This window comes from Cebus imitator, unplaced genomic scaffold (assembly GCF_001604975.1).
Source record: "Cebus imitator isolate Cc_AM_T3 unplaced genomic scaffold, Cebus_imitator-1.0 Scaffold76, whole genome shotgun sequence".
Taxonomy (NCBI): Eukaryota; Metazoa; Chordata; class Mammalia; order Primates; family Cebidae; genus Cebus; species Cebus imitator.
This window is the reverse complement of record NW_016107391.1, coordinates 8045487-8073296: the sequence shown is the minus strand read 5'-3', so window position 1 is coordinate 8073296 and position 27810 is coordinate 8045487. Positions and strand designations below refer to the sequence as shown.

Here is a 27810-nt window from a genome sequence, read left to right as displayed (position 1 = left end):
CCAGGCCCTGTGCCAGACGGTTTCCCCTGACTACTACCACCAGGCACCAAGGGGGCTGGGGAGTGAGGCTAAAAGGCAGCCTGCATGAATGTGGGAGGGACTGGCCAGGACCTCGACACCCTGCCCTGGAGCCCTGGCCACCCCAGGACCTCCAGCTGCCAGTGGGTTATCTGCCTCACCACTGCCCATCCAGCACTTCTCCTGTGGTCTGATAGCAGACTCCTTTTTAATGCATTTTTTAGGAAGGCTGGTAGACAGAAGGAGCCCACAGCCTGCCAGGCAACACCCCGCAACACCACCCATCACCTGTATATGTACCAGGCCAGCAGCTGTAGGCTGGGCTGGATTCTCTTGGAGTTTTCCTAGGTCCAGCCTGAGCTGTGCAGCAACGTGGGGCTCAGGTGGCAAAGCTGGACCCAAGCCAGGCCCAGCATGGCCAAGGAAGGTCAGCTCTGGCTTCCCCGCCCCCAACAGGAGGGCTCTCCATGGCTTCCTGGCCAAAACTCCTGTGGGTAGTTTCTTGGTAAACTACCCACTCCCAGGGGAAGGGTAGTTTACTGAGAAACCTGCCATGGAGCCATGTTCTCACTACCTTGGAGTAGACCCCCAACTCTGGGCAGAGCAGAGACTCTGGGACTGTCTTCCAGGAGCTGGCACCGTGGACCCCTGTCTATTCCGCTAGCCAGGCCCTCAGTCCATCCCAAGGGTCAAAGAGCCAGAGCCAAGGCTGGATGGCAAGGCCTCCTCTGAAGCAGAAGCTTAGACTCGAAAGCCCCCCATGCTCCAGGCATTTGTGCCCTAAGGTGGTGAATGGTGGAATGCTTTCTGCCAGAATCCAGTGTTCCTGAAGGAGTAGGCCCTAAGGCTCAGTCTCCATCCTCAGCTATCACGAGGGCCTGGTCAGGGCTGATGCTGTCTGGCTGGCACTATTCTAGGAACCTGTTAGGATAAAAACATCTCAGGGGTTTGCAGGAAACATCCTACTTTAACGGGCCCTTAGCTCCTTCTCCCCAGAACTTTAAGACAAAGCAGAACTTTTACATCTGTGACCAGTGAGGTGAGCAGGACTGTTATTCTCATCTTCATTTTACAAGGGGAGAAAATGCATCCTCAGAGAAGGGATGAGACTGGCCCAGGATCCTCTAGGTCAGTGAAAAGGCAAGTCTAGATCTGGGCTTCCCAACCTAACTCACATCATGGCACATTTACAAAATCATCACTGGAGTAAATGAAGGATGCTGGAGGCTAAAGCACCCATGGGAAGTCCCGGGCATAGTGAACAAGGAAGAGAGTAAAAGGTGCTGGGGTTACAGAGGAAGCAGAGGACAGATCACGTAGAGGTTTACTTATTTATTCTGAGATGGCATCTCGCTGTCACCCAGGCTGGAGAGCAGTGGCACAATCATGGCTCACTGCAGCCTCCATCTCCAGGGCTCAAGGGATCCTCCTGCCTCAGCCTTCCTGAGTAGCTGGGGCCACAGGCACGTACCACCATGCCCAGCTGGTTATTTTTATTTTTAGTAGAGACAAGGCCTTGCTATGTTACCCACACTGGTCTTGAACTCCTGACCTCAAGCAATCCTCCTGCCTCAGTCCCCCAAAGTGCTGGGATTACAGTCATGAAGCCACTGCGCCCAGTCCACACAGAACTTTGTAGGCACCAGGTCAGGAGATAGCATGGGAAGCCACTGGAAGCTTTAGGTAGGAGTAACATGATCTGATCCCTCTTGCTGCTGGATTGAGGACTGGCAGAGGGGCAGAAGAGAAGCTGGGGTCTAGGGAGGGTCTGCTGCAGTCATCCAGGTGCCAAGTAATAGTGGTTTGGACTGGGTAGAGGACAAAGAAGAAGGAAGAAGTGGTGGGATTCTAGATATACTTTGAAGGTAGAGGATTAGGATTTGCTGACAAATTGGATATGAAGTATCAGAGAAAAAGGAGTCAAGGATGACTTCAAGGTTTTTAGTCTGAGCAGCTGAAAGGACGAGGTGACCATTAACAGAGGAAGACAGGGAGGAGCGTTTGGGGCAGGAAGTCAGAGGGTCTGATCTGGATATGTTGAGTTTGGGAGGCATTTCAGACCACCAAGTAGAGTTGAGTAAGCATTTGGAAAGTAGAGTTCCTAGAAGTGGGGCTGGGATAGAAATGTGGAATCATCACATGAAGATATTTAAAGCTGTAAACCCAGATGAGGGGAAGATGGAAGCCAGAAACAAGGTGAAGGAGTGGTCTATGAAGCTGGAGGAATATCAGGCAGTGTGGCATTCTGCAATCCAAGTGAAGAAACTAGTTCAAGGAACTGGGAGAAACGAATTGTGTCTGATGCTGCAGAGCGGTCGGGTAAAATTACAACTGAGAATTGACTACTGAGTTCAGGATTGCGGAAGTTATTGGGACTGTGACAAGTCATATGGTAGAGGGATGGGGCAAGACACCATCTGGCTGGGTTGAAGAGAGAATGAGAGCTGAGAACTAGGGGCAGTGAATGTGGACAGGTCTGCTGAGGTTTCTGTAAAAGGGAGTGAGACAGGAGGTGGTAGTAGCTGGGGGAAGATTTAGAGATGGGAGAAATGGCAGCCAGTTTGTACCCTGATGGGAATGAGACAGGGTTTACAAAGTGCATGACGCAGTCCCTGGCACATGGCAGGTACCAGATACCTGAAGGAGTTCACATGTGTCCACACACCCTGCAGCTGCCCCAGCCTCTCCTCTTCCTTGCCAGCCACCTATAGCCACCTCCTTTCCTCATACTCTGTCTGAGGAAAGGAGGAAGCCTGGGTAGCCCTGTTATGTGAGACTCTTTTTGGTGAGCAGACAGATGAGTAGGGCAGGCAGCAGTGTCAGCACCTTCCCCAAGACCAGAGGGGAAGGGTGAAGCTTGTAGCCCAGAGGCAGGAATATGAGGGAAGATGCCGGCAACACGGCTGTTGCTGGCAGGTGAGGGGGCCTGTGCCCAGCTGGGAGCTTCATGCCTTGGTTACAGTGGGGCTTATACCCAGCCTTCCATCTGGGCTTGCCCTGGGCTCCAATACCAAGTGCCATGAGACTGTGCCAGGCCCCCTCACCATGAGGCACCCTTCTCCAGGCCCAGAAAAAAAGGGGCTGTGAACTCCATTCACTACTAGGAGAGAAGCCTGAAGCTCTTAAGGAGTCTGGCTAAGTTCACCCAGTCAGAAACTGTACCCACAGAGTGGGGAGGAACCCAGGCCACAGCCCTCATTACTGTCTTGCCGCAAAGATGTCCCGTTCCCTCTCTGCCAGGGATCAGAGATCACTCATCCATACTCCTAGCCAGCAGCACCCCTGCAGACGGGCTTTTCAAAGTGGGAAGTTGAACTTGGTTGCAGATGATGTCTCCAAGGCCTTGACCCATGCAGATGTGCACTGAGAATACTGTAGACCTGGGCCTTGGCCCTGGTAGCGACTCTCTGCAGCCAAGTCTCCCTGGGGAGCCCCTCTTCCAGCCTGCTGACTGAGTCATCTCTTGATAGAGCAGTGCAACTAGTGTGAAAATAAGAGTTCTGGCCAGGTGCAGCAGCTCATGCCTGTAATCCCAGCACTTTGGGAGGCCAAGGCAGGTGGATCACTTGAGGCCAAGAGTTCAAGACCAGCCTAGCCAATGTGGCGAAACCCCACGTCTACTAAAAATACAAAAATTAGCTGGGCACAGTGGCGGGTGCCGGTAATCCCAGCTACTCGAGAGGCTGAGGCAGGAGAATCACTTAAACCGCTGGGAGGCGGAGGTTGCAGTACGTCAAGATTGTGTCAGTGTACTCCAGCCTGGGCCACAGAGCAAGTCTCTGTCTCACAAAAAAAAAAAAAAGAAAAAGAAAAAGAAAAGTAAGAGTCCTGCGGTGCTGACAAAACAGGAAGTACAGGGGCTGGGCAGGTTGGCCCTGAAGGAAGCCAGGCCCCATCTCCCCTGAGTTAGGGGACTGAGGAGGACCCTTCCCTGTGCCAGCAAATCCTGTCAGGCCTGAGCCAAGACAGATGGTCAGACTCAGGATACCCAGATTGGGGGCTAGAGGAGGAGGAAAGAAAGCTCCAGGCTGTGCTAGGGTACGCCTGGGTCCTCAAACCATGCCCTGGTTTAGGGGGCTGGAGGCTGTAAGCAACCCTCCAGACAAGCCAAATCTGAGATGAGGAGGCCAATAAGGGTTTTCTGGACCAGGGAGATGCACCTCTAGGAAATGAGTGCCTAGAAAAAACGAGGCTTTCTAGCAGGTGGGACTGCTTGGGCAAAGTCTTGCAGGCTAGTGGGCAGGGGCACTGGACACACAGTGGCTTGAGTTGGATCTCCTTCCCTGATGCCTCTGGTTTTGGCCACTTCCACTTTTGAGAGTTGGGCTTCCTGCACACAATTCACTGGGACCCTGCCTATATACACACCCTCACCCCAGTGCCTTCCTCCCTCAGGACTCCCCACACTCATCCACTCTCCTTCTCATTTTTCAGCACAAGGCCAGTCAGCCTGCCCATGGTGTCCCCCAACTCTCTCCTCTCTACGAACATTTCAACAGCCCACACCCCACCCCTGCACCTGTGGACATCAGCCAGAAGCAAGGTACAAGCCTGGAATGGGGAGGGACCCAGTGAAATCAGAGTCTGAGGGCCAAGTCCCCAGTTTCTGAGACCAGATGGCTAGGTCCATTTTATAACTGGAGAACCTGGGGCTGTGCAAACTAAGAGCCCAAAGAAAATCCCAGAAAGAGGGACTGGGGGTAGGAGGGTACCAGAAGACTGGAAAAGGGGGTGTTAGGTCAAAATGTGAAAGCTTCAGGTTAAGGTAGAAGCCTAAATCCCATGGGTAACCCTGCTGCCAGTATGGGAGCATTACTGAGAACTGTAAAACTGTAGCCTTTCCTCCCCTCAGTGAGAAAATGGAAAGTGGTGGTTGTGACGGCTGATTCACCTCAGCCTCAGGCAAAGTCATTCTGAAATCCCTCATTGTCAGCTGTGGGAAACCTGCTGACTCAACCCTGGGGGTCAGGTGGAGCCCTGGCTACCCAGGCTGGGCTCCCCTAGACCAAGGACCTGCCTCCTACCCAGAAAGCCAGGCTGGAGTCCCCCCAGCAGAGATGCCCCAGCCATGGACCAGGAGGCCTGGCCTCCATGCCTGAATGACTTCAGCTCTGCCTATTGGCCAGCTGATGTCTTAGACAAGTCACCTAGCCCTCTGCCCTGAGTTTCCTTGTCTGTCAAAGGGACACTGTTCTCCCACTGGGATTGTCCTGAATAAACCAGTTTATGTTTGGTCCTCTAGCAAAGCTGGTGGCGTCTTAAGGCTCCTGTAGGCAGCTCTAGGATATAGTAACTGATGTGGCCTGCCAGGTCAGGCTAGCCCACTCACTCAGCCTCTCTCTTCTGCAGTTCCTAGGCCTCTGCAGACCCCTGACCTCTCTGGCTTCTACTCCCTGACCTCAGGCAGCATGGGACAGCTACCCCACACTGTGAGCTGGTGAGTGTGGGCCCAATGGGAAGGGGGTACCGTGCTGGTCGGACCGAGACCTGCCTGCCCTTCCATTTCCTCCTCCATCCCTCTTGGCTGGCCACTCTGCTGCCAGCTCTGTTTAGATGCCAGGGACTGGCCAGGAGGTCTGTCCTAACCTGGCTGTGAGCTAGGGGTCCCCCTGGCCTGCATTCCCCAGGTAGCCTGATACACCCCCTTTGGGGAGGCAGAAAAACTGGTCCCTGGTCCCAGCCCTGTCTCCCCCAGTGTCCAAGAGGTCCCCTTGTATGGGAGAAGGCTGGGCTACTAAGGGACCTCCAGGGCCATATGAGTGAGGAAGAAAGGTAGACCTGAGCAGGGAGGCAACAGCATGAATGGCTACCAGAGAGCCTGCTGCTTCTCAGCTCACTGGCCTCAGTGCCTACTGCTTTTGGTCCCTTCCTTGGCTGAGCTACTTGAGGGGCAGTGTTCCTCCCTGCCCCTTTGGCACCAAGGCTCTGACCAGCCTGCCTGGAGAGTCAGCTGGGCCAGGAAAAGGAAGCCTGGACCCCTAAGCCAGTAAGCCTGACTATGGGCCAAAGGGCCTGTCCTCAGCTGGAGTTGGGCCTTCACAGGCTACTTGGCCCTTTACTCATCAACAGTGTGAGCTGCACAGGTCTCTAGCCTATTTCAGAGAGCTGGGCTGTGGCAGTCACCTAACAGCAGGAAAACTTGGCTTCCCAAGAAGATTGGGCAGACCAGAGGCCCAACCTGCAGTCAGCACCCTCCTCCATTCCAGATTCTCTTTGGACAATACATTCTGAATACTAATCAAGACTACCCCCATGAATACCCCTAGGATCAAAGTGTGGCAAGATGCTCAAGATCTCAGCCTTATTGCACTAGACCAGGGTTCTGTGGATGCAAATCTGTGGGCCAGCCCTTCAAAAGCATCCCCTAGGCCAGCAGCACTGAAGACCAAGAGACTTGAGCCTAGAGCACATGTTTACCCGCCAAGGCTCTAAGGAGGGGACTTTAGGCAGGCCTGTGCTCTCGGGTTCCACCTGGTAGCAGTTGGCTGTGAGGAAAGAAGTGGGGATATTTTAGCCATCTCTCCACTGAGCCCTACTGTGTGCCAGGCAGGGTTCTGGGCACCAGGGAAGCACTGCTGAAGCCAAATGATCCTTAGGTCCCTGCCTTCTCAGAACTCGGTCCACCTAGTGGGCAACCCAGGCAAGAAGCACAGTTATGGGGCACTGTTGGTAATGCTTTGATTAGGGATTGTAGGAGCCCACAGGGGTACCTCATCCAGCGTGGAATCTCAGGGATTTGAGGAGAAAAGGTCACAATCCAGTGTGTTAACAGTGGGTGCAATGGCCCCAGGACAGGTATCAGCCCTGTATTGTTGAAGAAACAGGAAGCAGGCTGGAGGGGCCCAGGGGTCTGCTAAGTGGGGTCCCAGGAGAAGGATAGCATTTCCATCCCTTAAACACCCACACAAGTTTATAGAGGGAAACAGGTGCAGCACAAGCTGCCCTCTGGTGGCAGATGCTTGAAATTCCAGCAAGGCCCACCTGTCTCACACTATGGGTCAAGGCCTAGCAAGGTAGGGAAGTCCTTCCCCATGCCTGGCCAGCAGCCAGACTGCTAACAGCTGTCTCTCCTAACCACAGGCCCAGCCCTCCTCTCTACCCCTTGTCCCCTTCCTGCGGATATAGACAGCACTTCCCTGCCCCCACTGCAGCCCCTGGCGCCCCTTACCCCAGGTGAGTCCCCTACACTGCAGCCAGGCTCCTGCTTCTTGTTGCCCAGGCTTCAGTGCCCATACAAGGCCATGCCCAGGCCAGTGCTTGCCCTGTGTTAGTCTTTTGTCCATCTGTCTGTCTGTCCTTTTGCAGCCCCCTGCTGTCCTGTGCCTGAGAATGAAGCTAGTGCAAGTGCCAACAGGCCTCAGCCCGGGCCACACTAGGCAGCAGAGTGCCACAGAGGCCAGGACACTACATGCACATGTGGCTCAGTCTGTGTGCAGATGGGTGGGCACTCACCTCTGTTCTGCATCCCTACTTAGGAAGACTCTCTTGGGCATCCCCTGAGCTCTGCCCAAGCTGAGACAGCATCTTTTACATAAGTCCCCAATGGGCTGCTGCTCAGGGATAACACCTGTGCAAGCAGTAACAGGCAGAATGGTCTCCACAGAGCAGCAAAAAGTGAAGTGGGAGGTGTGTGTACATGTATCCCTTCACTTAGCTGACTTCCTCAGTGATAGACTCAGTGCCAGATACACAATAGCAGGGGATTCCACAGACATTTCTAGACCACTGGAGCTCACAGCCCAGCATAGCAAGTGTAGACATGGCACCAGCAGCTGAATGGGCCAGCTGAGTGATGGGGAAGCCCTAAGGAGACCTCACCAGGCCTGATGGATCAGAGAGAGCTTCATGAAAAGAGTAATAGATCTTTAGTGAGAGGGAAACAAAGGGAACAGCCGTAATTGGGGCTGACTGGGAGTGGAGAGCAGCAAGAAGCAGAGGGGAAGAGAAGAGGTAGAAACATTAGTAGAGATGCTCATGCACAGCTGTGCAGGCCCTTGGGAACAGCCTGGGTTCTATTCTGTGGATGCTGGGGGAATTTCAGCAGCAGCAGGCCAGGAACATTCAGGTGTGTTTTTTTTTTTTTTTTTCTTTCATTCAGGTGTTTTTAATGGTCACTCTAGCTATTGTGTGGAGAGAGGCCTGGAAAAGTCAAGCAGTAGAGGGATGAGGCCTCACAAGGCAGCCACAGGCTCCTGAGACTGGTTGGTGGGGGCAGAACATAAGAAGGGGACAGATTCAATAGCTACTTGGGACCTATGTAGTAACCTGAATGGCAATCTATGTAGATTTTTTGTAGTATGTCTGTGTAGTGTGCTGGGAGCAGGTATTTGTATTTATCTGTGTACTTATGTCCAGGCCAGTAGGGGTAGAGTATCTGTGTCCTCAAGTCATATACTATGCAGGAGCCTCCATGTGTGTCCCAAGGTCTGGCCCATAATTCTTGGCTGAGTGTTTACTTTCTTCCTGCCTCCAGGTTCACCCACCCATCCTTGATGCTCGGCTCTGGTGTACCTGGCCACCCAGCAGCCATCCCCCACCCCACCATTGTGCCCCCCTCAGGGAAGCAGGAGCTGCAGCCCTACGACCGCAACCTGTGAGTCAAGACAATGATGGCAGTGGGTGTGTCAGCCGGGACACACATGCCTTCCTACCAGGCCTGAGGACTGCCACGAGGTCCCTGGCCAAGCTGCTTTGTGTCTCTGGCTACATGTTTTTGGTCCTTAGAGGAGGAAGGGGTGGCTGGGATGGGGAAACAAGGATTTCTCTGAGCTAACAGAGGAGAGGCTCAGAAGTCCTTTACACATGCTTTTCCCACTTGGCTGTAGCATTCCTGTAAGGAACAGATACTTAGCTGTCTGCTCACCCATTTGGGGGCAGCTAGAAAAGATCCCACTTAGAAAACTCTAGTATCATACATACACTTACCCACACACTAGGCCCACACTAGAAGAGGGGCCTGCCATTAGGTGGGCACTTGGGGGGGCCCCTGAGCAATCTGGATTTCTGCCCCTCAGGAAGACACAAGCAGAGTCCAAGGCAGAGAAGGAGGCCAAGAAGCCAACCATCAAGAAGCCCCTCAATGCTTTCATGCTGTACATGAAGGAGATGAGAGCCAAGGTCATCGCAGAGTGCACACTTAAGGAGAGCGCTGCCATCAACCAGATCCTGGGCCGCAGGGTGAGACCATGGGCAGGTGGGCTGGCAGGCATGCTCCCAGACCATCTTCAGCCTGGTGCAGCCTGCTGACTCCCTGATGCACCCCACTCGCCCCCCTTCCCCACTGCAGTGGCACGCATTGTCGCGAGAAGAGCAGGCCAAGTACTATGAGCTGGCCCGCAAGGAGAGGCAGCTGCACATGCAGCTTTACCCAGGCTGGTCAGCGCGGGACAACTACGTGAGTGGCCAGTGACACACAGCAGTGGTGGGGAGGGGGCCCTTTGAGAAACCATGCCCCCAGGCACAATCTCAGCGAGGAAGGCAGTTGAAGGCACAGACGAGAAAGGGCATGGAGGGTCCAAGGCCTCCCATGGCCGGCTCAGAAGAGGCCAAGCCCACATCCTATTCATCACTCCACAGTACACTCACACATGGGCTGTTCCCCAACATTAGATTGGGCCACATGGGCAAAAGGGGAGAAAGCGGTCTGGAAGTCACCTCCCTCCATTCAAATTGGAGACCCAGTTGGGGCAAGGGAAGAGCCTCTAAATGCACTCCATAGCAGCCTAGCAAGAAGAGCAATCAAGAAACACCAGTACCCCCAAGGTAGGAGGGGCCTGTATGCCCAGAATCCCAGGGGTACCCAAGCTAGGCAGCAGGCCGTGGGTATCCCAGTAGCTGCCTTTCAGATCTGAGCATCCCTCCTTTTGTTCCCTGCAGGGGAAGAAGAAGAGGCGGTCGAGGGAAAAGCACCAAGAATCCACCACAGGTGAGACCTTCCCTCAGCAGTAGTGGAGGCTCCTCTCCATGTCCCCATCTCAATAGCATCCCTCCTCTGACCCAAAGGGAGGAGCAGGGTACCCAGCCAGGAACCTTCAGGGCCTGGGCCCTATGAAAATAAGGCCTGCATCTCACAAGTCAAATTCTCATGCAAGAAACAGCTGTATTACACCAAGTCCCAGGGAAACCCAGCAGAACTGGCTTCTGTTGGGTAGATGATGTGTTCCTCTGCCTTGCCCCCACCACCTTTGCTAGCTCCACTCACAGCTAGACTCTACCAGAGAAGCTAGCAAGGTACTGACTGTATGGTTTGATGCTTAGCCCAGTGTCCTAGCTAGTTCTGCTGAGATTGGGAGAGGCTGAGCCAGGCCCCATGACTAGGCCTAGCAGTCACACAGCCTACTGGCTGGAGCCTGGCAATTTGTCACCCCCACTCCAACATCTTTCATGGCTGTGCAAAGTGCTCTGTGTAGAGACGCCCACACCCTGCTGCAGGCCTCCTTCCGGTGGGTGAATTCCTGCTCCTATGGTAACTTAAGACTCCACATCCATGATTTTCTCAGCTGTGCTGTCCCCACACGGGGAAGCTGGAGGCTAGCCAGTGGGACACAGCAGGGCAGAGTTCCTTTTCCAAGGCAAAGAATGGGCCCTTCCTTCCATCTGGAAGTGTGTAGAACAGGCATAAGCTATAGCCTTCAGCCTTATCCCTTGAGGGAATATAAGTCAAGAATGAAGAAAAACAGGATAAAATGGGTAGGGAGTTGGGGAGGAGGTGGGTAGCTCTAAGGCAGAAGAGGCTGGAACTCCATGGTCTTACCTGGGCCCCTCTGTAACCTCCGTGCTGCAAGGACCCCACAAGCCACAGAGATGAGCCAGAGTGACAGGACCCCCTCCCTCCCATTCTTCCCACTGCCTCTACTGTCTGGCTGGGTGCCCACATTTCCTGATATCTTGGCTCTGGGCTCTCGGGCTCCCACTGGGGCTGGCTGTGCCATGGAGAGGCCCACTCTGTCTGTGGGGGCTATAGGGTATCTGTAACTGGCTAACACTGATGTTACCTCTTCTTTCTGGGCCCTGCTCTGCCCCGCTGCCTGCTCGCCCTCTGCCCTGCTCTGCCCCTCTGGCATGGCTGTGAGCAGACCCTGGCTCGCCTAAGAAATGCCGTGCTCGCTTTGGCCTCAACCAGCAGACGGATTGGTGTGGTCCGTGCAGGTGGGTTTGTCCCCACCATTGTTCTCCCTTTGCTTTAAGCTGCTTCCCTGACTCTGCACATGTTCCACTGGGCCTGCAGCCCACTCCTTTGGCCCCTCAGCCCACTAGCATACTTAGCAGATTGGGGAGCTCAGGCCTCCTAATACTAGTAAATGCTGAACACAGTGTATGGAGAAGACCGCTTGGGTTTAAGTGCAGGAGAAGTGGAAAGACATGATGTTCCAGAAAGGAAGGACAGACTCAAGAAGGTAGCAAACGGATGGCTCAAACACCACTCAGGGGGCCTGGAGCCCATTCCCAGGCCTCAAAATCATCATGGCCCATCAGTTCCCTCACTTCAAGGTGGGATCCCTGCCTGTACCATCCTGAGCCCTTAATCTGAAAACAAGGTGACAACACAGAACTATGTAGTTGCTAGGCATCCTTGTGACCTGCTGTCTTGCACCTACTGAGACAAGAGGGCTGGAGAGGCTGGGGAAGAGGAACCAGGGTACCCTGGGCTGTCTAAGAAATGGGCCTAGTGGCCCTATGCCCATGTGTTTCACTGTACAAGCGAGAAATACCTGTGGGTGTGACAAGGTTTACCCACCAAGTGGTTTAAGTTTCCTCAGGTTCAGGCCAGGCCTGGTAGAGCTAAAACAGAGCGTACTCCAGGCAGTAAGGCCACAGGCTCTAAGGAATACTTGTCCAGGCCTTCAGAGCGCCCACCATGCTCCCTGTTAAAGAGCAAAGAGGAGTTGAGTTTGGAGTGTGTCTGTGTACCCACATATGTATGCACAGTGGCAAACAACCCTGTCTCCAGAGGAGGTTCTATTCCATCCACTCCATCAGAGACAAACTGGCTCAGAGAACTCAAGGATGGTAATGGACAAGAGGAGTCACTGCCCATGTCTTCTTCCTCTAGCCCAGCCTGAGGACTGGGATGGCTGAGCAAGAAAGCCACAGGCATTGCAGCCCCTTGCCCTAGTGCAGATCTCATTCCCACAAACCTGGAGAAGCTCAAAGGCCGGCACTGGGAGATGACTCCCCTAGAAGACAGGTGTCCCACAGCCCTAGTTACAAAAGACCCCTGTGCCACCTGGTGGCTGTTCTGGGAACTGCACCTGTCCTAGGTCTGGGCCAGGCCAACCAGGCTGGCAGTCTGAGGACACTGACTTACCACACAAGTCACGGGAAGAGACGACAAGAAATCAGCCAGGCCTGTGCAAAGGCAGCATTTTTTGGTTGTGTGTATGACTATGAATTCACCCTCTGTTTACAGATAACTCTCTTCACTATTCCTAGGAGGAAAAAGAAATGCATTCGGTACTTACCCGGAGAAGGCCGCTACCCCAGCCCCGTTCCTTCCGATGACAGTGCTCTAGGCTGCCCCGGGTCCCCAGCTCCCCAGGACTCACTCTCATACCATCTGCTGCCCCACTTTCCCACAGAACTGCTTGCTAGCCCTGCAGAGCCGGCACCTACATCCCCAGATCTCTCCACTGCTCTCAGCCTCCCAGCCCCAGGGCCCCCACAGGCCCCCCGCAGCGCCTTGCAGAGTACACAGGTACAGCAACAGGAATCTCAGAGACAGGCAGCCTAGCAGGTACAGGACAACTGGCCTCCTCCAGGAGCCTATCCCTGAGAGGAAGCAACAGAGACCCAGATTGCATGGAAATCAGCCAGGGGTCCTGCTAACTCCATCTCAGGGTCCAGACCCTGAAGATTTCAGAGGCTGCACAACTTCTGCCTGCACCTGATGCCATCGATTCAAACTGCTCCAAGTGGTGGGAATCAGATCTGTGTTGATGTGTCACCTAATTAAGGGCATATCTTGTAGCTATGGCTGCCTGCATCTGTTCTTTTTACCATCTGTCTTGCCAGCCAGAAGCCTCTGCCTCCCTAGCTTTTCTGCTATAGGTCAGAGATGGGCTGAACTGAGCCTAGCTACCTTCTCTACCCATCTCCCCTAGCCCCTACTGCCACACCCTCCCCATACAGATACTTCATGGACCAAGAATGAGCTGGTTTATCAAACAACATGTGCGAATGGTCACAAACACAAAGCTCAAGATGACAACCCTTCTCTTTTAAGGAAATGGAGAAGCTCTATAAAAAACCAGCTGCTACGCATAAGTTGGACCAGAGGAAGCTTCTGTATTCTCAGGAGCTTGCAAGAAGCAGGGGTGGGAAGGGGAATTTAATAGGTTAAGTTTAGGCCTATCAACTTAAGCAACAGAAATAACCTGACACTACCTTCTCAGGCAAGTTGGGGAGCAGAGGATGTAATCTGGTTGTAGTTCAAATTACTTTGAAATGTTTCCTGAGAAACTCACTAGCCTAAGAAGCTCTGATACCAAGGTCCCAGGCTTGTCACCAGCAGCTACAATCAACAGTTCAGAGAAGTCATGGCCCAAATTCAGTGTGCACCCCTCCCCATTCACAGAGCCTTTTTCACAATTCCATTTCCAGTTCATCCATGGCAGTCCAGCCAGCTCCTGGACAGCTGTGAGACGGCAAACCCAAAACCTCACAACAGCCAGAGCCTGTCTTCCAGCATTCAGTCCAGGCCAGCTGCAGTTTCCCCATGGGACTGCAGGACAGAGGACCATTACAGCTAAATCAAGGAGCCCAGAAAACCTCCAGTGGTGGACAACAGGTCTTCACCACAGCCTACTTTAACTCATTTTTGAGCCAAGCTTCAAGCCTGAGCCTTGAAAAACAAGTTTTTAATTTTTGTTCCTTGCCTTCTCACCATATGTAGCCTGAATCCAAAGAAAAAAGGGCTGGTCAGCCAGGTGTGGTGGCTTACACCTGTAATGCCAGCAGTTTGGGAAGCCGAGGCAGGCAGATCACCTGAGGTCAGGAGTTTGAGACCAGCCTGGCCAACAGGGTGAAACCTCATCTCCGCTAAAAATGTAAAGAGTAGCCAGACATGGTGGTACGTGTCTCTCATCCCAGCTACTCAGGAGGCTGAGGCAGGAGAATCACTTGAACCTGGGAGGCAGAAGTTGCAGTGAGCCAAGATTGCACACCTGCACTCTAGCCTGGGCAACAGAGGGAGATTCCATCTTAAAAAGAAAAAAAAAAAAAGGCTGTCCATGTACTCACACACCCCTCAAAAAAAAAAGCCCTTAGTTCCTACTTTAGCCACTGGTTTCTCAGACTCCAAAGACCACATATTCTAGTGTAATACTGCAAGAAGTCTTGAGAAAAAAAGATTATTGTAGTGTTCAGAGTATTTTTATATTGTTAATGCATCATCATAGAAAAACTTTTTTAAACATGAGAATAAAGATAACTTTTTACTGGGTTTGTTTTTCAAAGTCTGACGCTGAGGAATAAGCTGTCTCAGTAACAAAACATGGTATTCTTTCCTTTTCTTCTCCAATCAGGAAACTTGGAGTTTGTTCCCTATGGTGCACGTTTCCAAACCTCCAACCTGCAGAAATCAGGGATTACACTTGTCATTTCCCCAAAGGGGTGTGGGCCCTGCCTGCCTCACCCCTGAGAGCTGGGCCCATACTCCCATTCCAAGCTTTGCTCTTAAACCCCCCATCCTGACCCCACAATGATGTAGGCCAGCCTGCTCCCCAGTGCTCATATAAAAATAAATGAATTGGAAACTGCCAACCGTACAGCCTGAAAAGACAATCCCACCTGAAATAGGTACACCTGACCACTAGGCTCCATTTCCCTCTCGGGGCAGAGAGAAAACATTCCACAAGTACATATCCTATTTCAAAGAAAACAAGACCAAATAGGAGTCTTTTTATAACCTATTAGCACCATAAAACCCTAAAGGATATTTTAATAGCATCCTTTCCTCCCAACAACTGTATCTGTTAAGACACAAAGTATTTTTCATATTTTCACGCAAACCTTCAAGTTTGAGAAATCTACAACCCACTTTTTAAAAAATCATACACACTGTTGGTGGACACTAGAGCCACCATATCCACTTTATTTTTACATTATTTGTATGCATTTAGGGGGTACAAATACAGCTGTGTTACATGGATATATTGTGTAGTGGTGAGGTACAGGCTTTTAGTGCACCCCTCACCCAAATAGTGTACCATGCACCTAAACAGTGTACACTGTACTCAACAGGTAGGATTTCATACCTCATCCCCCTTTCATCTCCCAGCTTTTGAAGTCTCCAATGTCTGTTCCATTCCGTATATCCCTGTGCACTTAACTGTTTGGCACCCTACAACCCACTTTTTACATGGCAGTTTCCACGAAGTACACTGCTATCTTCCTTAGACCTATCATGAATGTAAAAGGTGTCATGAAGGCATCTCAATAGGTCAACAAATAGGTGATAAATGTTGGACAAGAAGTGTTTTCACATGGGCCACCATCTGCATTGTCATCATCATTCTACTGAGTTATATTTTTTGGATTTTGTGTTTAAAGATATTTATAAAGAAAGTAATCTTCCAGAGTAGTGTCTGTCTAAAGTAGGCCACTGGACATTGTAACCCTAGACTTGCTTCTTTCTGGGAGAGTGTTAGAGGACACTAGCCATTCTCTGGACATCTGTCCCATTTTAAAGAATTCTGTTCTGGCTACTGGCCTAGTTGTTTGGAAAAAAAACCTACATTCTAGCCAGGGCTTATGCAAAATCAGGTTGCTGCATCTGATTTGGTGTCTTAGAGTACACAGATACATGAACACTGCAGTCTTTGTGTACTGGCAGGGAAGCCTTTGTAACTTTGTTTAAATCAAATCAGTTTTTTTTTTTTAATCTGACTTCATAAAGGAAAATCAGATCCTCCCAAGTCACCCTGGTGCATTCCTATGAGGCCAGAGGGTGACTTGAGACTGCAACCTCAAAGTTCAACTTCTAATACCATACCAGCCCCCCTTCACTGTCAGCTGAGGACCAACCCTGTTTTCTGAGATGTTATAGGACAAGATACGCTAGACTTTACTTCCTTGAACATTTCCAGACAACTAGCGGACTTGCAACGTGCTTGAAACAAGTTCATCCCTCCCCTGGTACACCTGCTCCCCATTTTGTGCTCAGTGGATATGGTGAGGGTTTAGCCCAGCAAGTGGACAAAGCCTATGTTTCCCAATTTGAAGGTGTCTCCTTTAACAGAACCCCACAGCTGGACTCTATTCTGACATGTAACTATCTTTTGAATGGTTCCTGTTGTCTCCCATTCCTTCTGGCTGTGGACTCCCAATAGCTAGCTCAGAACCATGGCTGCCTAGCTCTGTTCAGTATACAGTAAGCCTGGCCAGGAAGGCCGTAAGTAAAGGGAAGCAGAATGGTTCTTTATATCCTGTTCCAGAGAGGAAGAAAGGGAATCAGTTCCTGCATCCATTTCTCAAAAAACAGCACAGAAAAGAAGGGGCAAGAGTAACAAGGCCATGTGAAACTCCTACTTCTTAGGCCTATATATCAAAGTAGAAGAATTTAAGACCCAAATCTAGTTAATTGTATAAAAAGGCTAAGTTGGCTTTTCTTTGAGGTTAGAAAGGATGCTTAAGCATGACTCTCAGATCTCTTCAGAGCTTTCTTTAAGCTCATCAGGGCTTTAAGAGTTCACCAAGGGTCCTTGAAACAGCTGCCTACCCAAGCAGACCCTGCATGTATCAACTCCCCCAATCCCAACTTACTATGATCACCTCCTCAAATCACCCTGTGGGCATCTTTCAAATTCAGACTCCTGAGCTCTCCAATGGTATGGAACTACTAACAAACCATTACTGGCAGTGAGCACGTGAAAATACTCTAATGGCAGGGAATCTGAAAACAGGGAACACAGATGGTAGGGATGTTCTCATAGGCAGTCCCCAAAATAAAAGCCTGGCTCAGGTCAGGAGGGATTTTCAAGCTCTTCAAGACAGCATGGGATTAGGCATGTTAACTGGAAAGGGAAAACTTATACGTCCTAGGGTGGAAACTATCCTATCCCCTAGCAATCCTCACAAGTTAGGTCACTAGCAATAGAAGGTAAGGGATGTTTCACTTCTGAAGACAAGGGAGCAGCTGTGAATTATGCAGGAGACAGTCCAGGCCAAGACTTCTTTCATATTCACCAGGGGCTCTAGACCAAGTAAGTCTTCCTTTTTCATTCAGGTGTTCTCATTCTTTTATCTGAAGCCTTGTTCTTTCAGGCATGTGCAATCAATGTCAGGAAGCAGTGTGGGGGGTCTGGGGGGGACAGGAGGGAAGGAGAAAAGCTAGGTTCTACTCACCAAAAAAATAGAAATTAAAAAAAAAAAAGTCACTCTGGAAACCCTGCTTGAGTAGCTTCAGGGTACAGAGTACAGCTCCTCTATTTTCCCACCCCTTTCAGTAAGCTTCCTGGAACAGAAAAATCTGCAAAGCAATTGAAGAAGGCAGGGTTAGAGGTTATGAAATGGTATACTCAGGAAAAAAAGGACAATAGGAATTTTCACCAAACAGGTGGGAGGCATTCAAAATGAGGGCACTTTAATGAAATAAGCTGATCCTCAGTATGCAATCAGAGGCTGCTATATAGCAGACTGAAAATTTAAAGCTAAGAGATATCAGAACGTCTGAATATACTTAAATACTTGCAGAAAATTTCAAGTTGAGAGATATCCGAAGGTTACAAGAACTACAGATGCAGAAGCAAACGCTGTTGTGAGCAACTACATTCCTACCATAGAATGCTGCTCTATACTGGCACACAGACCAGAGGTAGCCAACAGTACACAAGACTGCAAGGCAACAAGTACATCATCAATGAATTAATCATCTATCGCTCAAACTATGCCCTGCATTGGAAGTGTGTCAAGCAAGAACACCTTCAACAACACTTTTCTGCCACCACCAATGATCATTTCCACTAACACCTCAGCAGAAAGGCTAACATTTACCCAACTCTTCTTAGGCGTCCAAACGGTTCAATCTTGGGCCAAAGGACATGCTCTAAACTATTTCTTACACCATACTTCATCTTGATATGCACAGCCAGTTCTCTTATTCATTCTCTTTGACCACTGGAAGTAATGATTTTTAACAACAGTAAACAAGAAAAAGTCATCAGGACCCAACATTCAAGGGAATGGTTTAGTTCAACAACAACAAAAATTAGAATTTAATTCAAACACTCAAAAATTGCCCTGCCTAATGTGTGTCTGATGAATACACACTCTGATAAAATACTACTGTCAGCAACGTAGTATCACTAATCCCACCCTAATTTCTCTTTACAGTCCATATTCTCAAGGAAACTTACCAACACCCAAACTTCTGCTGTTAGTTCCCAACTGAGCACTGTTTTTTCCTCACTATGGCATCTCTCTACCCCCAAACAAATCCAACTTTACAGAACCTTTCCTAGCACCTTTCAGTTCTGTAGTCCCCCACTGGCTCATTAATCTTGTTCTGTACAGAAACATTTTTACTATTTACCCACTGCCTCCCAGCAGTATTTATGCCTTGTCTCCTGAACTACACCAAAAGCTCCCAGCTCCCAAGAGGAAAAGCATGTCTAATGCTTTCTACCAAGGAGAAGCCAGAACTGTAAGGATTCAACCATTTTATAAGCTTTCCCTTTGCTTGCACTCTTATTATTGACTTTTTCCTAGCTTAAAAAGTTATTCACACATTGGTTTCAAATCCAGATAACTGAAGATTAACTTTTCAAATCCTCAAACTTTGTAGGGAGAACACTTACGTGGTTGATTCCTTACTACTACAGTGTACTTTGAGCTTTATTTAGAAAAAAGAAAAATCGGTGAGTACTGTGGCTCACATCTATATTCCCAGCACTTTGGGAGGTTGAGGCAGGAGGATCTCGAGCCCAGGAATTCAAAAACAGCCTAGGCAACATGGCAATACCTCATCTCTATAAAAAATTTAAAAATACAAAAACTAGCTAGGCATGGCAGCACACACATGTAGTCCCAACTACCCAGGAGGCTGAGGCGGGAGGACTGAGCCCAGGAGTTCGGGGCTGCAGTCAGCCGTGATCACACCACTGCATTCCAGCCTGGGTGGCAGAGGTGAGACCTTATCCCTTGTAAGAAGAATCAAAAAGCTCTTCAGGCTCTGGGCACAATGCCTGTGGGGTGGCCCTGCTCTGCAAGGAGCAGTGAAAAATCTTCCAATGGTAATGCTGGCAAGCGAAAATTCAGCTTGTAAAGGGTGCTCAGAGCAAGAGGTTTGCTGCTTTCTCAAATCTCTTTTTCTGGTGGAAACCACTTCATATTTCCCAACTGCCTTATTGAGAGCCTTGGCAACTTATGTAATTTTTAAAAAACTTATGTTGGGATCATAACACAGCCCATAGGATTGGCCAATTTTTTAAGTAAAATTGAAAATTATTTGGAAAATCTGCCTGCCCTAAGTCAGATGCCCAGTGACTCACTGTTCCTCCCTCCCTAGCTAATTTTAAGGTAAGTTCAGCATTACTATGATGTCATGTTACAGGGTTGCAGTTACCTATCCAACCAAGTCACAATATAGCTCTTGCTTAATTCCAGTAGCGGGAATATTCTAACAGTTATAGAGTAAAAAGTCATAGTTATGATCCCACCTGGAGAGCTGCACGATGATTATGTGAATCTTTGGAAAAATATAAGAACTGTGAAGCATTATCTATTTGACATATCAAGAGTAGATTTATTAAAGTAAGCTAACACAACAGCACTTCAAAAGAGTAACTTGCCTCTACAACTTAAGAATTATTAGGGCCAGGTTCCGTGGCTCACGCCTGTAATCCCACCACTTTGGGAGGCTGAGCCAGGTGGATCACAAGGTCAGGAGTTTGAGACCAGCGTGGCCAACATAGTAAAACTGCATCTCTACTAAAAATATGAAAAAATTAGCTGCTCATAGTGGCACATGCCTGTAATCCCAGCTACTTGGGAGGCTGAGGCAGAAGAATTGCTTGAACCTGGGAAGGGGAGGTTGCAGTGAGCCGAGATCACGCCACTGCACTCTAGCCTGCACTACAGAGCAAGACTGTCTCAAAAAAATATATATTAGAATTTGTTTGAGGGGGCACATCTTTTGCTATGACAATGTTAAGGAGAAAGTCATAAGCTAACATTCAGGAAGGTTTTGGTTTTAGATCACAAGTGACATAATCAATGAAAAGGCAAGAAGTCAAAGGACTGACATAAGGTCCTTGAAAGGACATCATCACTAAAAGCAGCACACTGCAGGAAGCAGCATGCATTTTCCATATTTACAGAGAAATCTCACAAACATTCTTCAATCACCCAAATCGGCCAAATACCTTTTTCCTCTCAATTCTCTTTCCTGGTGAAATAAAGGTCATTTCCTAATTGACCCTTAAGGTTAGTTAATCAAGAAGAGTTTCCTTTCCTCTACTACTGTAACAGTAATTAGAACATCTTCATAATTCATCCGTAACCACTCTCCAAACCAAGGCTATCCCAGCTCTTCCATCTCACGCATTTTTAAAACTATTCTGCTTTTCATTATGCCCTGTGCCTGCATTTCACAAGGACCTTTCACTTATGTTACATATATTGAAATTCATGGAGTAGTGCTGCTAAATACAAGTTAAATCCTGCTGTCAAGTGACTTCCAATTGTATTGGGATTAATATAAAGCAGACTGTACTAGATCTATAAAACCATATTACCTACTATTTCCAATGTGCTCAAGGCCATGCAGACACTGAAACTCCAGCCTCAAGGTATGACTTCATGCCACAATATTAGTTTAGAATAATGGCTGGGAAGTAAGAGAGTAGGCAGAAATTAGTACAGTTTTGAAGATTGAGGTTTGGCTGCTATGATAATGAGAAAGGACCACTCACTCCAGGTGAGAGCCTAGAAAAGTTCTAGTAGATATATTAAATAGTGGGCATACAGCACAGAATAGGAAAAAGAAGGGTAGGAAAAGAATGGTGCAGCCAGATTGAAAAGGGCTTCTTAATACCACGTCCATGATTTATTTGGGTCCACAATGGTCACAAATGACCTATTTTCTCTTGGATTTCTATTAATGTAAAAGTTTAAGATTACCAGGAATTTTTATTGTTTAAAGATTAGAGATTACAGAAAGTCAAGAAGGAAACAAAAATTTAAATTACTATATTGTCTGTCCATCCAATCTTTCTGAAAGATCCAGTATCCTTTAACTGTAAATAGTGGCATTATTTACTCCTATAATTCTAACAACTCCTGTGTATTATACAGATAAAGTGGCAATAATAACAAGCTCCTTTACAAGTTAAACATGATATATGGCAGTAATCCTGGACCTTCAGTGCAGATTTGTGTTTGTCATAATACTGCTAAGGATACTTTTTGTTTTCGAGACAAGGTCTCGCTCTGCTGCCTAGGCTGGAGTGCAGTGGTGCAATGCCAGCTCACTGCAGCCTCGACCTCTCAGGCTCAAGCAATCCTCCCACCTCAGCTTCCCAAGTAGTTGAGACCACACGCATGCACCACATGCCTGCTAATTTTTTTTTAATAAGACGGGGTTTCACCATGTTGGTCAGGCTAGTCTTGAACTCCTGACCTCAGGTGATCCGCCTGCCTTGGCCTCCAAAGTGCTTGGATTACAGGCGTGAGCCACCGTGCCCGGCCAATTTTTTTTTTTTTTTTTTTTGTAGAGAAGAGGTCTTCCTATGTCACCCAGGCTGGTCTCAAACTCCTGGGCTCAAATGATCCTCCTGCCACCTTGTCCTCACAAAATGTTGAGATTATAGGCATAAAGCACCATGCCCAGCTGCTAAGGATACCTGAGGTGGATAAGGTTTTTGCAGAAGTTGATCATTATAGAGGAATTGGTAGATGGGACAATTCAGCTGGGAGCGTACACTGCTACCCTCCCCGCTAAAACCAGAACAAACAGAAAACAAGCTTATTTCTGGCCAGGCACAGTGGCTCATGCCTGTAATCTTAGCAGTTGGGATCACGAGGTCAGGAGTTCAAGACCAGCCTGGCCAAGATGGTGAAACCCCATCTCTACTAAAAATACAAAAATTAGCTGGGTGTGGTGGCACGTGCCTGTAGTCCCAGCTACTCGGGAGGATGAGTCAGGGGAATGGCTTGAACCCAGGAGGCGGAAATTACAGTGAGCCAAGATCGCGCCACTGCACTCCAGCCTGGGGGACACAGCAAGACTCTGTCTCAAAGAAAACAAGCTTATTTCCTAAGAGTAAAGGGAACGAGGAATCCAAAAGTAGTCACAGGTGTTGGCAAACATTTTCTGTAAATGCCAGATAGTAAATATGTTAGGCTTTTTGGTCATATTCAGGTTCGTGTGTGTGTGTGTGTGTGTGTGTGTGTGCGCGCGCGCGTGTGTGTGTTAAACAACACTTTACAATGTAAAAACCATTTTTAGCTCAAAGACTACAAAAACAGGCTATAGGCCTGATTTGACCCACATACATTATAGTTTCCTATCTCTGGTACAGACAATAAATGGAAATTGAGACAACATATGGGACTTTATTAAATAAGGTGAATTTGGGGCAAATGAAAGGTGAGATGAAGGCAAACTACTGCCAAGGGATAATCTAAGCCTAAATTACTCAGTGAACGTGAAGAGAAAACAAGATTACATGTGAATACAGACATTAACTGGAAAAGGAAGAAGAAAAAAAGGCAGCACAAGAAAGAAAAAAAAAATCAAAATTTGTAAGCCATCTCAAGACAGCAACAAAAACTTCATTCTATTGCAGAAGGCAAGCTGGAAACAATGACAGAGTAATTCTGTGTTAAGAATTAAAGTACTGGCTCCAGTTAGGTATATAAATGACAATTAGAAAAGACAGAAGTTATACTTATGTCAGCAGCCTCCAGTGAGCTGGAATATAAACTAAGTCTTTTCAAGCTAAACAAATATATACAAATTCAACCCATTTAAGTGAAGAGACACATTTAAGTCCACAAAAGCAAACTTAACTACCTACAATATAACTTCCTTTTTATTGAAAGTATCTTGCATTTATGATGGATGTTTTCTGAATTTTACCACATATTTTAATGTTAAAAGTTAAATTATTTTTTACATGCAAGTAGTGTGAATAATTTTCCCCACATGGGAACACTGATTATAAAAAGATGACATCCCACATAGGTTAAGTGTCTTTAATTGAAAAGCTAACAAACTGTCCAGTTACATTTCTCCCAAAAAACCACAAACTGGGTAGTAACTGAGTCTCTAGGCAATATATTTAAAGCTAAGAGGATTAAAAATAAAATTAAAGATAAAGAAAACAAGTCCTCAGATGCAATGAAGGGAGGAGCCCTGCTAAATACAGGCTAATCAATACAGTGGTACTCCTTGCCTGCAGGAGGCTGAAAGACATCCTAGTACACTCCACTCAGAACATTTACTTCAAGAAGCCTTTTCCAGTTTCCAACTCATGAATAAAGATAATATTTTGTTAATTCTATTCCAGATAACTTTTTTGCAGGTTGTTTTATTTACAATGCCAACTTTTAAAAGGTCACTAAAGTTAACTGGACAATAAACTAGGCAGACATTGCTTTACAAAAAAGAGGGAAAGCCCAAAATGCCACTTATAGAGAACCCACAGTTCAGTTTTATTCAGAGCAAAGAAAAAAGAAACTTTCAATCATACTAGAAGAAACTCAGCCGTAGATTTGGAATCTGTACTCAAACTACACATGCAATGAGGACAATATTCTGCTAATACAATTGACTTGCTGCTGCATTTGTCTACTGTTTGTCTAATATTAACAATTATAAACAGAGCAGTGCAACTAGTATTTGGAACAATCCTTACAGTGTTACAGTGTCAGGCACAACATTTCACTTCTCTTCACACCACTGGTTCTCTTTGCGTACCTAAAAGAGATGGATATAAGGAAGTACCTTAACTTGAGTAGTCTTTCCTAAGACTTAGAAATATTACATACTGATTCATTGATAGTCAGTGAGTTGAGTCAGAAGAACAGATGGAAAATTAGAACACCAGGTTAAGACTATACTTCCAGATTTCCTTTTTTTGCCTCCCAAGGTTTTTATTCTGCCCTTCTGAAATTATGAACAAAATAAAGGCAATGGGCAGTTTACTAAAGTTGACAGAGCAAATTCAGTTAGTTCACTGACACAATTTCAGCCTGTAGTCATGTGAACAAAATCATTCTGATCTATTCTTTCATCTCCTCCTCTCATTAAGTTGCTCTCAAGTGCCCTGGCATACACTTCTCTAGGGCCTGCTTTTCTGAAGTCAGATATGTATGTTCTATACAAAAAGTTGCAGGTGCCAAAACTAGTAACTGTTAATACATTCACAAGAAAGAGCTCCTCTTGTTGAAAACTAATTGTTCTTATGTTTAAAATGCAGTATCATGTAAGTGTTTAGACTCATACAGACAGTCCAGTAAGAGTATCTTTAAGACACGGAAACTATTTAGTATCCCTCAAGTATCAAGACTACTTGATACAGTCACCTCTTTTCTGGTATGTTATAGGCTTTAGTCCCTTTTTAAGAGCATGCGATCAGAGACAAACCTGTGTGCTACATACCTGGGCTTCCTCCTCTTCAGTAAAGTCATTTTTGATATTGAAGGTCTTGCGAATCTCCTCAGGAGTTTTCCCCTTGATCATATTGGCAACAGTCTTGCATGTAACATCAAGCAAACCTTTGATGTCTAAGTAGTTTGCAGCCTGTAAAGAGATAGTTGTTTTCCTTAAAGTATACTTGATGTTTTAAACTAAATCCAAAGTTAATGATTGATACTCCATGTCTAATAAAGCTTAAAATTATAATTTTATTAAAGGGAGAAGAATAAATCACTCATAAGTTCCTCCATGAAAGACATTTATGCGATCTTTGTTATATCTCTATAATGTTGAATCCTTCTGCTTCCTTAACCAAACTATACTAGCTCAAATGTTAAACAACGGCCACTACTGCTGTGTATGTGTGTACAGACGCACACAAATACTATATCAGATCTTGACAATAATATTTGTCCACACTTAAAAGCGTTCAAGTAAGCAGTTATAGCATTATACTTTATTGATCTGATTTTTAAAAACAGGTTTTGGTTTCACTGACTTTATTGTTTACCAATTTCCTATTTCACTGATTTCTGTCCTTTTATATTCTCATTCTTCTGTTTACTTTGTATTTAATTTCATCTTTTACTAGTTGCTCAAGGTGGAAGCTTAGATCACTGATTTGAAACTTTTCTTCTTTTCTAATAATATAGGTATTTCATGCTATCAATTTCCCTCTAAGTATTTCTTTAGCTGCATCTCACGGATTTTTCATGTGTTTTACTTCTATTCAGCTCAAAATACGAATTCTTTTTATTTTTTCTTTGACTTATAGGTTATTTGCAAATGTGTTAGTTTTAAAGTAACTGCAGATTTTTCTAGTTACCTTTCTGTTTGTGATTTCTAGTTCCATGGCAGAGAACATACTGTGTATGGCGTAAATCCTTTTATGACAGATTTTTTTTTTTGAGACACTGTCTCACTATGTCATCCAGGCTGGAGTTCAGTGGTGCGATATTGACTCACTGCAACCTCTGCCTCCTAGGTTCAAGCGATTTTCCTGCCTCAGTCTCCCAAGTAGCTGGAATTATAGCTGTGTGCCACCACACCCAGCTGATTTTGGTATTTTTAGTAGAGATGGGGTTTTATCATGTTGACCAGGCTAGTCTCAAACTCCTGGCCTCAAATGATCCACATGCCTTGACCTCCCAGTGTTGGGATTACAGGTGTGAGCCACTGTGCCAGGCTGAGACTTGTTTTATGGCCCAGAACATGGTCTATCTTGGTAATGTACCCTTGAAAAGAATATGTATTCTGCTATCATTACATAGAGTGTTTTAGGCCAGGTGCAGTGGCTCACACCTGTAATCCCAACACTTTGGGAGGCCAAGGTGGGTGGATAACCTGAAGTCAGGAGTTCGAGACCAACCTGACCAACATGGTGAAACCCTGTCTATCCTAAAAATACAAAAAATTAGCTGGGCGTGGTGGCAGGTGGCTGTAATCTCAGCTATTCAGGAGGCTAAGGCAGGAGAATCACTTATCTCAGGAGGAGGAGGTTGCAGTGAGTAGAGATTGCACCACTGCACTCCAGCCTGGGTGACAAGAGTGAGACTCTGTCTCAAAAAGATACATATATATAGATATAGATAGATAAAATGTTTTATAAATGTCCATTAAGTTGGTCAACAGTGTTATATCAAGTTATCATGATTTCTGTCTACTTGTTATATTAATTCGGTACTGAAATCTCTATGATTGCAAATTTGTGGACTTCTTTCAGTTCTTCTGGGTTTTGTTTCACTTCTTGAAGTTCTCCTTCTAGGCAGATAAACATTTATGATTGTTATGTCTTCTTAAAAAACTGATCCCCTTAACAATACAAAATAACCCCCTTTAACCCTAGTAATATTCTTTGCCTCCAAATCTATTTTAACATAGTCACTCCAGCTTTCTTTTGATTCGTGTCAGTATAGTTTACCTTCTTTCATTCTTTAAACCTAGGTGTGTCTATTTACTTAAAGTGGGTTTCTTATGGACAGCATAGCTAATCTTGCTTTTCTGATATGATAATTTCTGCCTTTTAACTGTGTTTAGACCATTTACATTTAATGTGTTACTGATATGTGGATTTTAAATATGGCATTACATTTTAATTCAGAGTATTAAAATTCAGTGTCAATGAAGTTAGCAAATTGTAAATCTATAAGAAGTAGTATTTAAAGGCTCTGGAATAGAGCTATCTTATATGTTAAAAAAAACTTACCAGATGCTAGGCATGGTGGCTCATGCCTATAATCCCAGCACTCTGGGAGGCTGACACAGGTGGATCACGAGGTCAGGGGTTCGAGACCAGCCTGACCAACATGGTGAAACCCCATCTCTACTTAAAAATACAAAAATTAGCTAAGCGTGGTGGCACACACCTGTAATCCCAGCTCCTTGGGAGGTGGAATCAGGAGAACTGCTTAAACCTGGGAGGCAGAGGTTGCAGTGAGCCAAGAACACACCACTGCACTCTAGCCTGGGCGACAGAGCAAGGCTCCGTCTCAAAAAATAAAAACAAAAAAACTTACCAGAATGAGTTCAAAAAGTGTTCCTTGGTCAACTTTCAGGAATTCTTGGTCCCAAACAGGAATATCATCTGTTCGCTTTTCTTTGTTCTCATCATCCTCAGGAGGAGGAGGGTCATCCTTGTGGTGGGTGCACCACTGAATGACCTACAACAACAAAAGTTGATTCTTCCGTGGCATTTTGTCAAAGGTACTCATTCCACTGCTGGGACAACTTATCCCTACATTGGGATAATAACTACCTAGAAGTTGACTTGAACAATTAACAGCCAAGCTTGAAAAGGAAAAATGAAGCTTGAAGAATCTTTATAACCCTAGAAGGTAGATCTTATTAGATAAAAGCAAGCCATGCAGACAGAGTACCATACTTAACCACATTAAAAAGCTTCTATGTAGCTGGGCATGGTGGCTCAAGCCTATAATCCCAGCACTTTGGGAGGCTGAGGCAGGCGAATCACAAGGTCATGACTTCGAGACCAGCCTGGCCAACACAGTAAAACCCGTCTCTACTAAAAAAATTAGCTGGGCATGGTGGCTGGCACCTGGAATTTCAGTTACTCAGAAGGCTGAGGCAGGAGAATCACTTGAACCCAGGAGGCAGAGGTTGCAGTGAGCCGAGACGGCACCACTGCATTCCATCTA

The 27810-nt window shown here is 47.0% G+C and overlaps 2 protein-coding genes across 3 annotated transcripts in view; one reads left to right on the top strand and one right to left on the bottom strand.

Annotated features, from left to right (window-relative positions):
- Positions 1-15733, top strand: part of TCF7 (transcription factor 7) — a 34494-nt gene extending 18761 nt beyond the window's left edge. The window contains 9 exon segments of the mRNA XM_017532397.2: positions 4453-4561; positions 5368-5455; positions 8492-8611; positions 9033-9195; positions 9305-9412; positions 9895-9943; positions 11094-11166; positions 12451-12619; positions 12621-15733. Of these exon segments, the coding sequence (XP_017387886.2) occupies positions 4453-4561; positions 5368-5455; positions 8492-8611; positions 9033-9195; positions 9305-9412; positions 9895-9943; positions 11094-11166; positions 12451-12619; positions 12621-12905 (1164 nt within the window). The 3' untranslated portion in view covers positions 12906-15733.
- SKP1 (S-phase kinase associated protein 1) overlaps positions 15094-27810 on the bottom strand; it is a 23782-nt gene continuing 11065 nt past the window's right edge. Inside the window, exons 2-5 of one of the 2 annotated variants that reach the window (XM_037739917.1) lie at positions 27172-27315; positions 24620-24760; positions 23874-23935; positions 15094-17485 (exon numbers count right to left, since the gene is read on the bottom strand). In XM_037739917.1, the coding sequence (XP_037595845.1) occupies positions 23900-23935; positions 24620-24760; positions 27172-27315 (321 nt within the window). In that variant the 3' untranslated portion in view covers positions 15094-17485; positions 23874-23899. Of the gene's footprint in view, positions 17486-23029; positions 23936-24619; positions 24761-27171; positions 27316-27810 lie in introns of those variants that run through there. The other variant, XM_017532394.2, reaches the window with a different exon arrangement.